Source organism: Onychostoma macrolepis, chromosome 19, assembly GCF_012432095.1.
Source record: "Onychostoma macrolepis isolate SWU-2019 chromosome 19, ASM1243209v1, whole genome shotgun sequence".
Lineage (NCBI taxonomy): Eukaryota > Metazoa > Chordata > Actinopteri > Cypriniformes > Cyprinidae > Onychostoma > Onychostoma macrolepis.
Genome location: NC_081173.1, coordinates 18,967,629 through 18,981,305, shown reverse-complemented (window position 1 = coordinate 18,981,305; position 13,677 = coordinate 18,967,629). Strand labels below are relative to the sequence as shown.

The following is a 13,677-nucleotide window of genomic DNA, read 5'->3' as shown; positions in this document are numbered from 1 at the left end:
TTGCACTGACACCTGGCTCAGCTCCTACTGGAAGGAGTGGGAAGTGACTTTAGCGGTCATTAAAATATGAAAAGGCCATTTTCTCCATTGAAGGGCAAACAAACTCATGATGCACAGGCTGCATATTTTTATAGCATATAACACATTTAAGTTCTCAGTATTTTTATTATAATTATTTAATATTCCTGTACAAATAGCAAAACATTAAATTAAAACATTTTTTTACAGACTGCCCAGTAGTTGTAATAAATTTCTTTGTTCTTGTTTTTCCTAGCTTTTATTACGATTTTTGGGAATAGTCTCAAAAAACTCAAATATTAGAAGATATTTCTATTTTGAATCATCTTTAAGTGAAGCTCTATGTGTAATGTCATTTGCGCAATAGATGGCCAACATATCTTGTGTCTATAGCAGACAGTAATTTATGCTTTTTTGTTTTCTACCAGACTACATTCTTTTGCATCCTTATCTTGCTGAGACAGCTGTTACCCAGTGACCTGCTCTTCCTGCTAAGTAACATCTAAGAAACATCTCAAATGTTTTTGTTGGACAGTTATTTGTTTAGAATGGCACCTTTCCCATTTCTTCTCATGCACTCGCATTTGTAACTCTTTTCCCATCTGTATATGTATTCTGCTCTTATTTTCTTTCTTTCCTGTTTTCACACTCTCTTCTCTTCTGTTCTTTAACCAGGCTTTGACTCATCTTCTCAGTGAAACACTTATGGCAGTGATTCAGAGAGAAGGCACGCTGAGTTTCTGTTCCTCATTGAGGCGTTTCAGCCAAATGCTGCCAAATGAAGGGGTAGTTTGGCACTCTACCAACGTACTGAAATACCTTACCCCGATCACCTCAACCTACACGCCTCACACATACTCCAATTTTCTGCTTCTAATGTTCCGTGACTAAAGAGGCCCCATCTGTGCTCATAGCGCCTCAATATTCTATTTAGAAATATAGATGGCATCCACATTTTGATGCCATCTATATTTCTAAATAGAATATTGAGGTTTGAGTTGATCAGACGCATGGACGCATGAAATTTTTTTTTGTTCTTATTTTGCTTTATTGTAGGCTGTCCTATAAAATGATTTTCTTTCTTTCTAAAGAAAATGCCATGTACATTTATTTTTCCTTTAAAAGAATCTCATTCTTCATTAGTATCAGACTTTTTCCCCAAGAAATATATATGAACGTCAAAACACTTCAATTTAACAGAGAAACAATACTACAAAAGATATTAAAGCGTTCAGAGAATGTATCTAGCGCAGGATTCAACAATACGGAGGGCCCGATGGCCCAGGGCCAGTGTAAATTTGGAGTCAGTTACTGTGTTGAGACGTTTGATGATTATGTATATTTGTTTTATGCCTTGCAGATTTAAACATTTGGCTTTTCATAATGTGTTGGATATTGTTGTTGCTAATTATACTGATTTAAATGTCACCAATATGACATAATTATTATTGTTATAATATAGAGAGGCGGTTTTGCTGAGTGATTTGTTATCAACATCAGTTAGAATGGTTTGAATATTTAAAAACAAATCACCATATGCCATCTATAATTTTTCAGAGAGTGCGTGTTTATGAATTTATAACTGATAGTCACACATTTATAGATGCAGGAAAATTTGATAAATGTGAAAATAATTCTTGCTAAACAATTAATTTAATTTAATTTTAAAATGTATGTATTTTTATACAAATAAAATACAGATATTACTGTTTTTTTTTATCGTTTGTGATAGGGACAAAAATTATTGGCATGGACAGTAGAAATCTGAAGTGTGCCCTGAAGTGTTTTTTTTTTTTTTTTTTTTTTTTATTCACATTTTTTATTGCATATTTTAAGCATAACATGTATTATTTTATTTCTAATTTTCTAACAGATGTTTCTTGCCTTTTTAAGTATTGTAATTTTACTGACTTTTTACAGGCTGCCCTGTCGTTTACTGATAAACAGTAGTACTTAATTTTTTTTTTGTGTGTTCCCCTTTGTCCTTTTAATTTCCGGTTTTTGCATTACCACATGACATGATCTCCAGTGGGTAAGGGTCAGCTAAATTGTTTGGCTGCTTTCAGTGGATTTTTTTCAGTTCTACATAGCTTTCCTCTTCACCGGAGACATGCTGCGATTTAAACACATGACCATTAAGTGAGAGAGAGGGAGTGAGTGACAGGAGCAGAGCATCCACACTCATAATGCAGCATAATCATTGAAAATTGTACTATGCTGCATCTGAATACCATCCTTTCCGTAGATAATGATACCGTGTTTGGTCTCTTTCACGAAAAACAACCGAATTAACAATTTTCATCGCAGTGTAAATGCATTAGTAGCCTTTCTGCTTCGCTACCTCAAGGCGTTGTGTGAGATGGTACAATAGCTTTAACTTTATTGTGCACAAATGGTAGCTGTTAACTGGGGCATTGACAGGCATTATTATGACTTTTATCAGCACAGATATGAGGAGAATATTTGTGAGGCGATGATTAAAAATGACAGTGAACTTCATCTGACCTTGATCATATTTCTAGCTGGAGGAAAAAATTCCAATCTATTTCGTTTCACTAATTACAATATATTCTCGTTAGGTTCTTGTAATGTAGGTTATTACAATACTAAATCCGTTTTTCCACAAGGGCATTATAATAGCTCCTTGTAAATGGCAAGTACAGTTATTCTTTATATGTATTATAAATGTGCAATTTGTAATTTTTTTTTTCTTTGTACGGCCCAGCCTGGTTTCATTATCATGTGTTTGTGTGTGCAGGTCGAGCTCTGATGAGGCTCACTGACAGGAAGTTGGAGCGTATGGGCATCATGCAGGAGAGTCAGAGACAGTACATCCTACAGCAGGTCCTCCAGCTCCGCGTCAGAGAAGAGGTCCGCACTCTGCAGCTGCTCACGCAAGGTACATACACATACATACAAACATGTACAGCTATGCACGGGAAGATCTCCATAGACTTCTAATGTTTTTAATTTAAACTAATTAGGCTTTCTTCGCTTTAACCCTGCCTTAATAGATTTTAATGAATGGATTACTACCCTTTTATGAAGCTGTTTTATGAACCTTTTTTACTATAATGTAGAATGTGTAGTTGGGCGTATGTAGTAATACACTGTCCTGTCTTCTTGATTTTTTTTTGAGGGTCCCCACAAACTCTAAATGAAAAAGTTATTGCAGAATTGCAATTCAAGAAGCTCATATAAGAGTCATTTTTAGAAAAGCAAAGTGTGTCAAGAGTCAAGACCATTTTTAAACTTGAAACTTAAAGTTTAAAAAGCCATCAATGGATGTACGGATAGATAGATAGATAGATAGATAGATAGATAGATAGATAGATAGATAGATAGATAGATAGATAGATAGATAGATAGATAGATAGATAGACACCTGCAGATGGATAAAGAGATGTATAGATGCATATATGGTTGTATAGATGCATACAGTTTATGGATAGATAGATAGATAGATAGATAGATAGATAGATAGATAGATAGATAGATAGATAGATAGATAGATAGATAGATAGATAGATAGACACCTGCAGATGGATAAAGAGATGTATAGATGCATATATGGATGTATAGATGCATACAGTTTATGGATAGATAGATAGATAGATAGATAGATATATAGATAGATAGATAGATAGATAGATAGATAGATAGATAGATAGATAGAGTGTATATATACATATATGGATGGATAGATAGATAGATAGATAGATAGATAGATAGAGTGTATATATACATATATGGATGGATAGATGGATGGATGGATGGATGGATAGTAATCATAACAGATTCTTTCTCCATTAAAGTAGATAGGAGCTGTAAAAAAGCTGCCTGTATGCCTTGCATATCTGCGTGTGCACAAACCTCAATCAAGTTCAGCAGGATTCAAAAAACTGTTGACCTCCATGTTTACTGGCTAAGCATTCCTTGAAAGAGAGAGTTAGTGATTGAAAAGTAGAGAAAGAGAGGTATTATTTGGTGAAGGCCCCAGCTGTCTCTGCTGTTTTTTGCCTTCTTTCTGATATACAAACTAAATTAAACAATGACGTGCATGGGAATGGACAGCACGCAGATGCGGTCTAAATCGGCCAGAAATTGCAACAGCCCAATGAAGGACAGTATTTTTAGGGGACTAAAGAGGAGCTGCTGTTCCTGACAAAGTAAAGCTAGGCTGAATGTTAGCATTATCTCTGTTGTCAGAAGGAAAAGGAAAATTTGTAGCTTTGTTCCAGGTTCAATGCAACTTGAGTTCTGCTGAGCATCTGTTACATGTTGTCAATTACCTTGAAAATGATATATTTTATGAAGTATTTTTTCTCTGCAATACAAAGCAAAAATGCTAGTCCTCATAGTAAATGAAGCCAGAAAGAAGGTTTCCTATAGAATCTTCCTCATGAGTGCACCTGGTAACTCCTGTCGGCCACTTGGATACACACAGTCTGACATTAGCTGCTATCTGCAGCGACTAACAGCTTTTATTGTGCACTGGCAGTCGGGTATCATGCAGACAGACAATAATTAACCTTTAGGGCTCATTGGACCATGCAGGGAAAATAATTAGATTCTGGCTCCCGTGAATGCCAGAGGGATGGCTGGACCACGAAGGCCTTATCAGTTACAGTGAACCGGACAGTACCAGGCAGCAGGCAGTGTTTTCTACTTCACGTAACTATCCACCAGGCGGAAGTCACTGATCGGCTTTCATGTCATGCTATTTCATGCTATTGTGAGCCATGTTTGCCGCAGTACATGGATTTTATATTGTTGTTCAATCAATGCAGTTTGTGAGTTTTTTAGGCAACAGTTAGAGTTCAAGCCATGTCGGATAGATCGTATTTATGAGTTGAACGCACATGAACACCACCACAAAGTCATTGTTACAAGTGGGAAACTCAAAATTTTCTTTAAGCCCAGAGTTTCCGTGTCAGTGAAAAAAAGTGTCGGATGCAAAGGAACGCAGCCAAAGACTATAGATATGCAGCATCTGTTTTGACAGTAAATTTGTTGAAATTAATAATAATATTTTTTTGGTAATGTTACATATACAAAATATTAATTACCATCGAATATATAATGATTCAGTTTACATCACCTTCATGAATTGAATAAAAACAGAAAAAAACACGATGCACAATTGCACATTGTTTATTCGTCATTTTGTACATGTAGATTTAAAATAAAATCTTTGAATTTTATGTAGAAAAGTTAAATCGTCATCTTGTTCCGACCAAGTGAGCGCACCTGACATCGTAATTACAATTTGTCAACTCGTAAGTACGAACGTCCCAGGAGGACTTGAACGCAGCATTATTTTAGGATATCACTTTACTGTTTCCACGTATCGTGTTTGTCACGTGACATACCGCAGCCACAATAGTGATGTATCACTTTTATTTCATTTTACCTCAAAATATTCACAAAATGTTTACTATATTATGAAATGTCTGATATTCCGATTCTCAAATACGTGTAAGTAAATGTATTTGGTAGCTTAAACACCTTGATCTATAACGGCTGATGGGCGCCGCCATATTAGTTTGCGCTGAATCCGAAAAAATTCATGTTTTTTTTTCTATAATTTATTGTTTTTCTATACAGATGCACTCCCCAACAAAATCTAGAATGATTCTTTCTTTCTAAATATTAATCTGGTGAAAATTCCTGTACTTTTTAATATCACATTATATACTGAATGAAAACAAAATGTCGCAATGTCAATTTTTTTTTTTTTGTCCCCAATATTGTTTAGCCCTAATCAGTAAATTGTTGATTAAATGGGATTAGAACACATTGCAAGCAGGGCTCAATCTTTGTCACAGCTCACCGTGTCAGGAACACGTGCACATGGCTCTTCCAAATTAATAGATTCAATGCAACCCACATTTCTTTTATTGTAAGCATGAAGTATTTTGGGCGTTTCCATTAGGATTTGGCTGGATGTGTGTGAAATGGAAAGTATGTATTTTGTTGCTGTGCACACATTAGGGAACAGTGACCTCATACATGTGGACATGACTAAACATGGTGTAAGTTTTTCTGTCTGTGGGACATCTACAGTATCTGCTGATGTTGAACGTTTTCTCTTCTCCCCTGAGTGAGATCAGACTTGTCATTTTGCCAACTGTGACAGTACCAGAACCCAAATCAAAATGAAATCATCAATACAAAATTAAACCCACCCATAGATACCAAACAAGCACAACAGATGGCTCACAAAGCGCTTGTACAATTGTTTATGGACCTTGAGAACTAATGAGAACTGCTGAGTTCTAATCATTCTGTCATTATTATTTCTCATTAGTGTTTACACATTTCTTTTACATCGGTATCCATGGCTACATCAAATATTCCACTTCGGAGGAGATAAAAACCATCTACACTGTTGTGATAAAAATAAATGTTCTCAATGTTAATGAATCAGGCAGCCCAAAAAAGAAAGAGTGACTGAGCCAAGTTTAACAAGTATTATCTATTTTTCCTTTCTTCTAGCTTTTGTGATTCAATCTAAGTGAATTCCCTAAAACATCAGTCTCATTTTAATTCATGAAGAGGTCAGAATCGTAGAGGTTATTGCACAGATTATGAATTATTGCATACATGTGTCTTGACGGGGTCAAATCTCAGAGGTTGTTATACAGGTTTTAAATTGGCTGCCATCTAGAAAGTTAGACAGCCAGTTTAATAGCAGTCCAGCAAAGCTCATTTATCAAACCAAAAGAAAAGAGCAAAAGTGATCAGTAACAAAAACGTTCTGTCCTTTCAAAGTGCTTTGAATGTCTTTGGGAGTCTTTGAGGGATGGGGTATACATTAATATTTTTTAATAATAGCAGTTTAACGATGATACGCTGTGATGTTTTAATGTATTTTAAGGGGGAAAAAAACATTTGTAATTGTGATAGAAGTGTTTTATTGATTATGTGGTGGTTAAATTTGTCATGTTATTGTTTGTTTTATTTATTTCTTTGCTTATAAAACATTTACCATGTGCTATTTTAGAGTTAACTTATTATTCTGCTAGATGAAAATGTCATCTTAATTATTGCAAAAATTAAGGAGAAGCATTATTTGATTAATATAGATTATAAATATTTATTAATATATGTAATATGTACTAAAAAATATATATATATATAGTAAATTATAATGCATACAGGTATGACGTTTCAGAAATGTTATTTTAATACGTATATTTTAATATATAATAAAATCTAAAAATAATTTAAAAATAATATATGTATATTTTATATATTTTTATTAGTGCTGGGCAATGATTATTTATTATGTGTATATATAAAGACACACACATACAGTATATATTTTGAAAGTATTTACATGTATATATTTATATTAATATAATTTATATTATATATAAATATATTTAACATATAAAACATTTTCTTAAATATATACATGCATGTGTGTGTATTTATATATACATAATAAATATAAACAGTACACGAACATATATTATGTACACAAAAACTTTTATTTTGTATGCGATTAATTGCAATTAATCGTTGCCCAGCACTAATTTTTATACATTTAATTATTTGTAATTTATTATGTAGTGTAATTAATACTGGACTGGTCAATAAGAGTCTTAAAGTGCTGCATTTTATTTATGGAAAAAGTAATGACTGGCATAAATAAAGTGCACTACAAAAAAAATATAAAAAATCTAGCATGTGGTGTGAGGTAGTCTGTATCAGTAATGTTTAATTGGAGTATTTTGCAGAGTCTTGGGATGCACATTGTAGCATTTGCACTAGTATATCTAGGAGGCAATGTTGAGGAGATCTCTATTATGATATTATTGTGTGTGTGTGTGTGTGTGTGTGAGAAAGAGAGAGAGAGAGCGCTCTAGAGAGAGAAATACGCTCAGTGGTCCCCTCTCTTGGGGTGTCGGTGGGAAAAGGTGCAGATTGATATCATTATTTTGCGGCGCTTCGAGGAACCCTTCCTCTTCTCCAGAAGGTCAGATTAATTTCATTTTTTAATTTCCTTCCCAGGCGATCCCAGAAGAGACACTTCCTGAGCCCTGTTTGGGAAGATGTGATTAAGTCTTGTTGAAGAAAATGAGTAAAAGAAATATACTCTCCTATTATTCCTCCATAAGTTCCTGTCATTCAGTCACATGTTGTTTAATAGAGTCCTCAGCAGAGAATCACGTTTAATCAAATCTGAATCGGAATGTCTTCGATGAGTTTGCACATTAGCAGCTCATTTTGACTGACACGCAAAGGGTTTGAGATCATTAAAAAGTGGAATATGTACAATTATATGTGATAAATGCTTTATGTTTTGAGTCTTCGGAAGTCATAGAATATATTTGAGAAACAGATGAAATTTTGTTCATTTATAATCACTCTCATATGAATATTCAATAGGAATAGTTCACCCAAAAATGAAAATTGTGTCATCATTTACTCCTTCATGTCATTCTGAATGACTTTCTTCATATAATTAAAATCAATGGGGTCCAAAAGGACAATGAATGGCAGTGACTTTCTTTGCATGGATAAAAAATCATTTTTAGAAAATATCTTGTTTTTGTGTTCTACAAAATAAAATAAAAAATCACATGAGGGTGAGTAAATGATAACACAACTTAAATTTTTGGGTGCACTGTCCCTTTAAGAGATATTCTGCAAAGTTAAATTGAATTTGCAGTTCTACATATTCTGGAGTTAGAGATACTATACCAGTGAATTATAGTGGTACGAATAGAGATTATGTTAGTGTTAGTATCAATGTTAAGCATTTCAGTTAAGTACAGTTTTCTTTAAAAATCAATTTGAGAGTAATTTTCTTTTTACCCTCGGGGACGATCAATTCAAACCATTTCTCAACTATCCATACAAACAAAAGCATTCACAAAGAAATGCATCGTGACAAATGTTTATCTATTGATGAGTGAAAGACATCCCACTCCCAAAAGTGGCATGAAGAGTCACTTCAGAGTCTTATTTGATTCTGTAAGCTGCCCAGATCAGCAAGCAGATCTTTTGCATGGATTTTCATCACTACCGTCAATAGCAGTTCAGGGTTTAGAAAGTTCAGAGTACTGATTTTTTTCCCCTTAGAATGGCCATCACTGCTCATTAAAATGCGATTTCCAAGCAAAACGGTCTTTATTGAAGCTGAACATCTTTTGATTTTTTTTTTTTTTTAATCTCATGATGATCTCATTTTTTTTTTTTTTTTTTTTTTACTGTTTTCACCAACTTCCACCCACTGCTGACTAAAATACCCTTGACATGAGAAATTGAGAGCTCCCTACTTACATTTCCACTTTAGTTTCCATGTTCTGTATCAGAACTACAAGGCTAATCTTAGCTGTGCCATTTTGCTTTGCTCCTCACCGCATCTTGCTGCATCGCACATTGTGGGCTGTGAATACCAAGGTCACAGAGAGGCCTGTTGCAGCAAGATATTCCTCCAAAAAAAAAGAGAGGAAACTGCAAAGTGTTTGTGTGTATATGTGCATGTTTGTGTTTCAAGGACAGAGGAAGAAGAACCGCTGAAGCATGTGGTACATGCTATTGATGACACAAAGGTTGAGACTCCTAGGTATAGAAAATGTGAAATGTGAAAATGTGCACATATACATATAGATGACAGAAAAAAATTTGGTGCTGATAATTTTAAGTGTGTGTGTGTGTGTGTGTGTGTTTGTATATATAGAAGGGCAGGTTGTCAGGAACAGAAGAGAGTACCAGCAAATTATCAGACATGCCAGTATGCAGGAGTAATTCCTAGTACTGAAAAGTATAGTGCAGGGTTGCCAGTACCTGCCCACTCTCCAATCTGACATTGATGCAAATACTCAGGAAATAAAAAAAATCAGAATAAAATTGAAAAAACTGATACATGATCCACCAAGCTGTAACAATGGTCCACACCATACAGATAAATCTGTGCAAATGGGACCATTTGCCCTGGAGGTTTGTCAGGTGCAGCCATCCGGTCAATACAGAGGAACAGCGTAGCATTGGCTGGATCAGAAATCAGAAATGAACTGGCTGGAGGTTTGAGTTTCACAGCGTGGAGCCTCGTACATCAGTTTCCAGAGAGCAGCAGTGCCATTAAAAACGCATCGGCCCGGTTCCACTCTGTCTGCACCCCCCATCCCCCACCCCCCCATCTGCAGTGCAAAACCACCGAGCTCTCCGGCTGCCCGACGCCAAGATGCTCTCACAGATACACTCTCACTTGTACGTACACATAAACATGCACTGCCTTGTGTGCATATACACACTGGTAGTTGCCATGCAGTCAGCTTCCCAGCAATAGGCCGCGGACCTCACCAGCAGGATCAATACTGTAGGCATTAAAGCCGAGGAAACCAGTCCAAACTCTGCCCTGCTCCACCGAGGGCTGTTAATGAGATATTTATATATATATATATATATATTTCATTGCTTTTTATCATTCAGGCCAGGTCAGGCTCTGTAATGCTGTGCTTTTCATAGTGCTCATTTGGTTTCACTGTGTCTGCACTGCATGTCAAAGATCAGGCTTGTTGCATGTCTACAAAACAAGCTACATTCACTCCAAGCACTTACAGTATGAAAGCAATCTAGTTTTGTCATGCCACGTCACTTGCAGTGTGGAGAGGGTGTAAAACGTTGAAGGCTTAGTAATTCATTAAGTCATATTTATTTTTTAATAACCGTGAAGACAGGCCGCTTATGGCATCAGGGCTCTGAACTGGTTCAAGGAACGAAATAAAAACCCGGAAACGAATGAAATTTTGGCTAGAACAGAACCAGAAACAGAAACGAAATCAAATTTTATAGTTCCAAACAGAATCGAAAATTCGAAATGGCCATTAACCGGTTAATAACGTTATTTTATCGTTCCATTTAATATTTGAAATTTGCTGCAATCAGGAATTCAAGTAGTACGGACTATGCAAATACGCTAACGCATCCAACGAGTGAAATGCTTGCGCTCAGCTGTAAACTCGTCATAGGTAAGTCGCAATGGCAATGCACCGGTGTTAGAGTTTATCCGAGGATAGTGTAAGATGGATTCAACATATCACATGCACCTGCAGAGCTTCTGTGAACGGAGAAAACAGAATAAAACTATAGGCTTACACAAAAAGGAATATATATACCTATACACTAAATATATTTCACTTAAATCATTGACAGATTAATGAAACGAAAGAAAAAAAATGCGCTGAGTTAGTAGGAATGTAATGATTACCGGTTTTGGTGATAAATCACGATAAAATTCTCCACGGTTAGTATTACCATTTCATATTTTAATTATCATTAAAACCGTATTCTATTAGGGCAATTTGAACAACTGAGGATAAATAAACACTCTCCAGCATAAAGCAGTTTTCAGTAACAGTTAAGAGACAATATGTATAAAATATGTATTAAATAATTTTTTTCTACATAATGCAAATAAGATATAATAATAAATGTGCATGATTGTCATCACAATCGTAATCATCCTCAAAATAGACTTATTTCTGTTTATTCAGTATTTATTTTGCAGTGAAATATGTCTCGATAACTTTCACCCATTTAGCGTTGTCAAATCACTCAAAACAGATGTTTATACCAGGGCAGACACCATCCATTCTGGAGATAAGATGCATAAAATGTGGTTTTCCTGTGCCATGAAAATGGAAATATTTATTAGCTGTGACAAAATGCAATAAGCACCACTGAGAAAGCGTTGAAACCCTTTCTAATGCCTGAGGTTTGTTCAGAAGGTCTGCAAGATGAAGCTTTTCAGGCAGGTGTTCAGGTTTACTTTCTTGAGTTGGCAGACTCGGCTTTGCTTTTCCCCTCGTCTTATTCAGCTTCTTGTCTGAAGTGGATTTGTGAGTACATGTGAAAGAAAATCGCACAATATACCAGAGGAACTGTTCTGTACATGTAATATCCCTGGAACGGTGACCTCTCGAAACGACATAAGCATCTGTTTGAGTTCACTGGATAAATGGCCTTAATCATGCTATATTTCCCCTCCATATTCTACAGAGTTTTTGGACAAATAGAGCTAATTTTTCCCTCTCAGTCAACCCAGGGGCTCCACCTCTTGTTTTTCAATGAGTATGATTGTAGCCTTTCACTGGACTATTGAACATGCTCTCCCTGCTGTGCCGTCGCACACACATCCTCTCTCTTTTCTAGCCTCATCCATTCCTTCTCTAAAGAATTGCTGTTACGTTCTCCAGCACTGATCAACAATCCATCATTAGCTATAATTGCTGCCATTACACATTTAATTGCCTGCCAAAATGTCCCTTTCCTCCCTCTCTGGGTGAGCATGATGAGAAGTGATTATTGTCTACAGTCTTCTGCTCAGGAAAACGGACTGTATGAAATAAATTAAGTTTGCACTTTTATTCTTTTAATTAAAAGTGTTAATTTGTTATAAGAAACAAGACACATAAGAGATGACTGTAGGCAGAGCTGGATAGAAATTGTAGTCCGTTACTGATAACAGATTACATGATGAAAACTGTAGTCACCTGTATTTACGTAATCTAGGTTACTCATTTTAGGTAATGTATTTGACTTCTTTTTAGATTATTTTTTAAAACTTGTTTTGAACTTACCATTAAATGTGCCGTATTGATTAATATAAAAAAAGCAAAGAGAAAGAAAATATATTCCTTGAAATATTTCTTTCTTTCTTTCTTTGTGAATATAATCAAAACTGAATGGTATGATACACAGTAGCATTTTTAGAAAGGAAAATTTAAAAGAGGAAAAAAAGAGGGGTGAATCAATAAATTATGAATAATTTACTGCCATTGTGTGAATCTAATAATGTAATCCATAAAAAATAACTGTAATCTGATACTGATTATGAGCATTTTAAAATGCAATATACTCTAATTACAAGTTCTTAAATTTTGGAATCTGATTACGTTATCAAAGGCATAGTTCACCTAAATATGAAAATTCTGTCATTTACTCACCGTCATATCTTTCTGAAAAACAAAGGAAAAATGTTGAAGATTTGTGACATTTTTTTATTATTTTTTTAAAGATTTGTTTTTGGCGTTTTTGCCTTTTATTTGATAGGACAGTAGGTAGACAGGAAACGAAGTTGTAGAGAGAGATGGGGGACGGGATTGGGAAAGGTCCGCAAGCCGGGACTCGAACACGGGACGCCCGAAGCGCAATGGCGCTACATGTCGAGGCGCTGCCCACGAGGCTATCAGTAGCGACAAGATTTGTGACATTTTTGAAGAATTTTTCCATGCTTTTTTTGATAGCGATGAGCATAGATTTTTATGGTTTATCTGACTTAGATGCTTCATTCCAAGTCTTCTGAAGCCATGTTATAGTTTTGTGTGAGAAACAGACCAAAATTGATGTGAAACTGGCACGTTCATGACAGAAGTAAAAATGTCAAGACTCATGAATGAATCATTATTTTGAGTTGGACCTTTTCAATGAATTGTTTGATCAGGTTAGTATATATATATATATATATATAAGTGCTGTCAATCAATTAAAAAATTTAATCGTGTTAATCACAGTCGTGGACTGTGATTAATCATGATTAATCACAAATTTTAAATACTAGGAATTTCAATTACCTGTAAATGTGTTGAAATAAAGAAATGCATGACAAACTAGTTTAAGGAAACAGAACCTTTCACACTTCCG

General features: G+C 35.2%; 1 protein-coding gene across 2 annotated transcripts in view; it reads left to right on the top strand.

Annotated features, from left to right (window-relative positions):
* samd12 (sterile alpha motif domain containing 12) overlaps positions 1-13,677 on the top strand; it is an 88,518-nt gene that overhangs the window by 31,876 nt on the left and 42,965 nt on the right. For both annotated transcript variants that reach the window (XM_058754357.1, XM_058754356.1), the window contains exon 4: positions 2,777-2,917. In XM_058754357.1, coding sequence (XP_058610340.1) covers positions 2,777-2,917 — 141 coding nt within the window. The remainder of the gene's footprint in view (positions 1-2,776; positions 2,918-13,677) is intronic.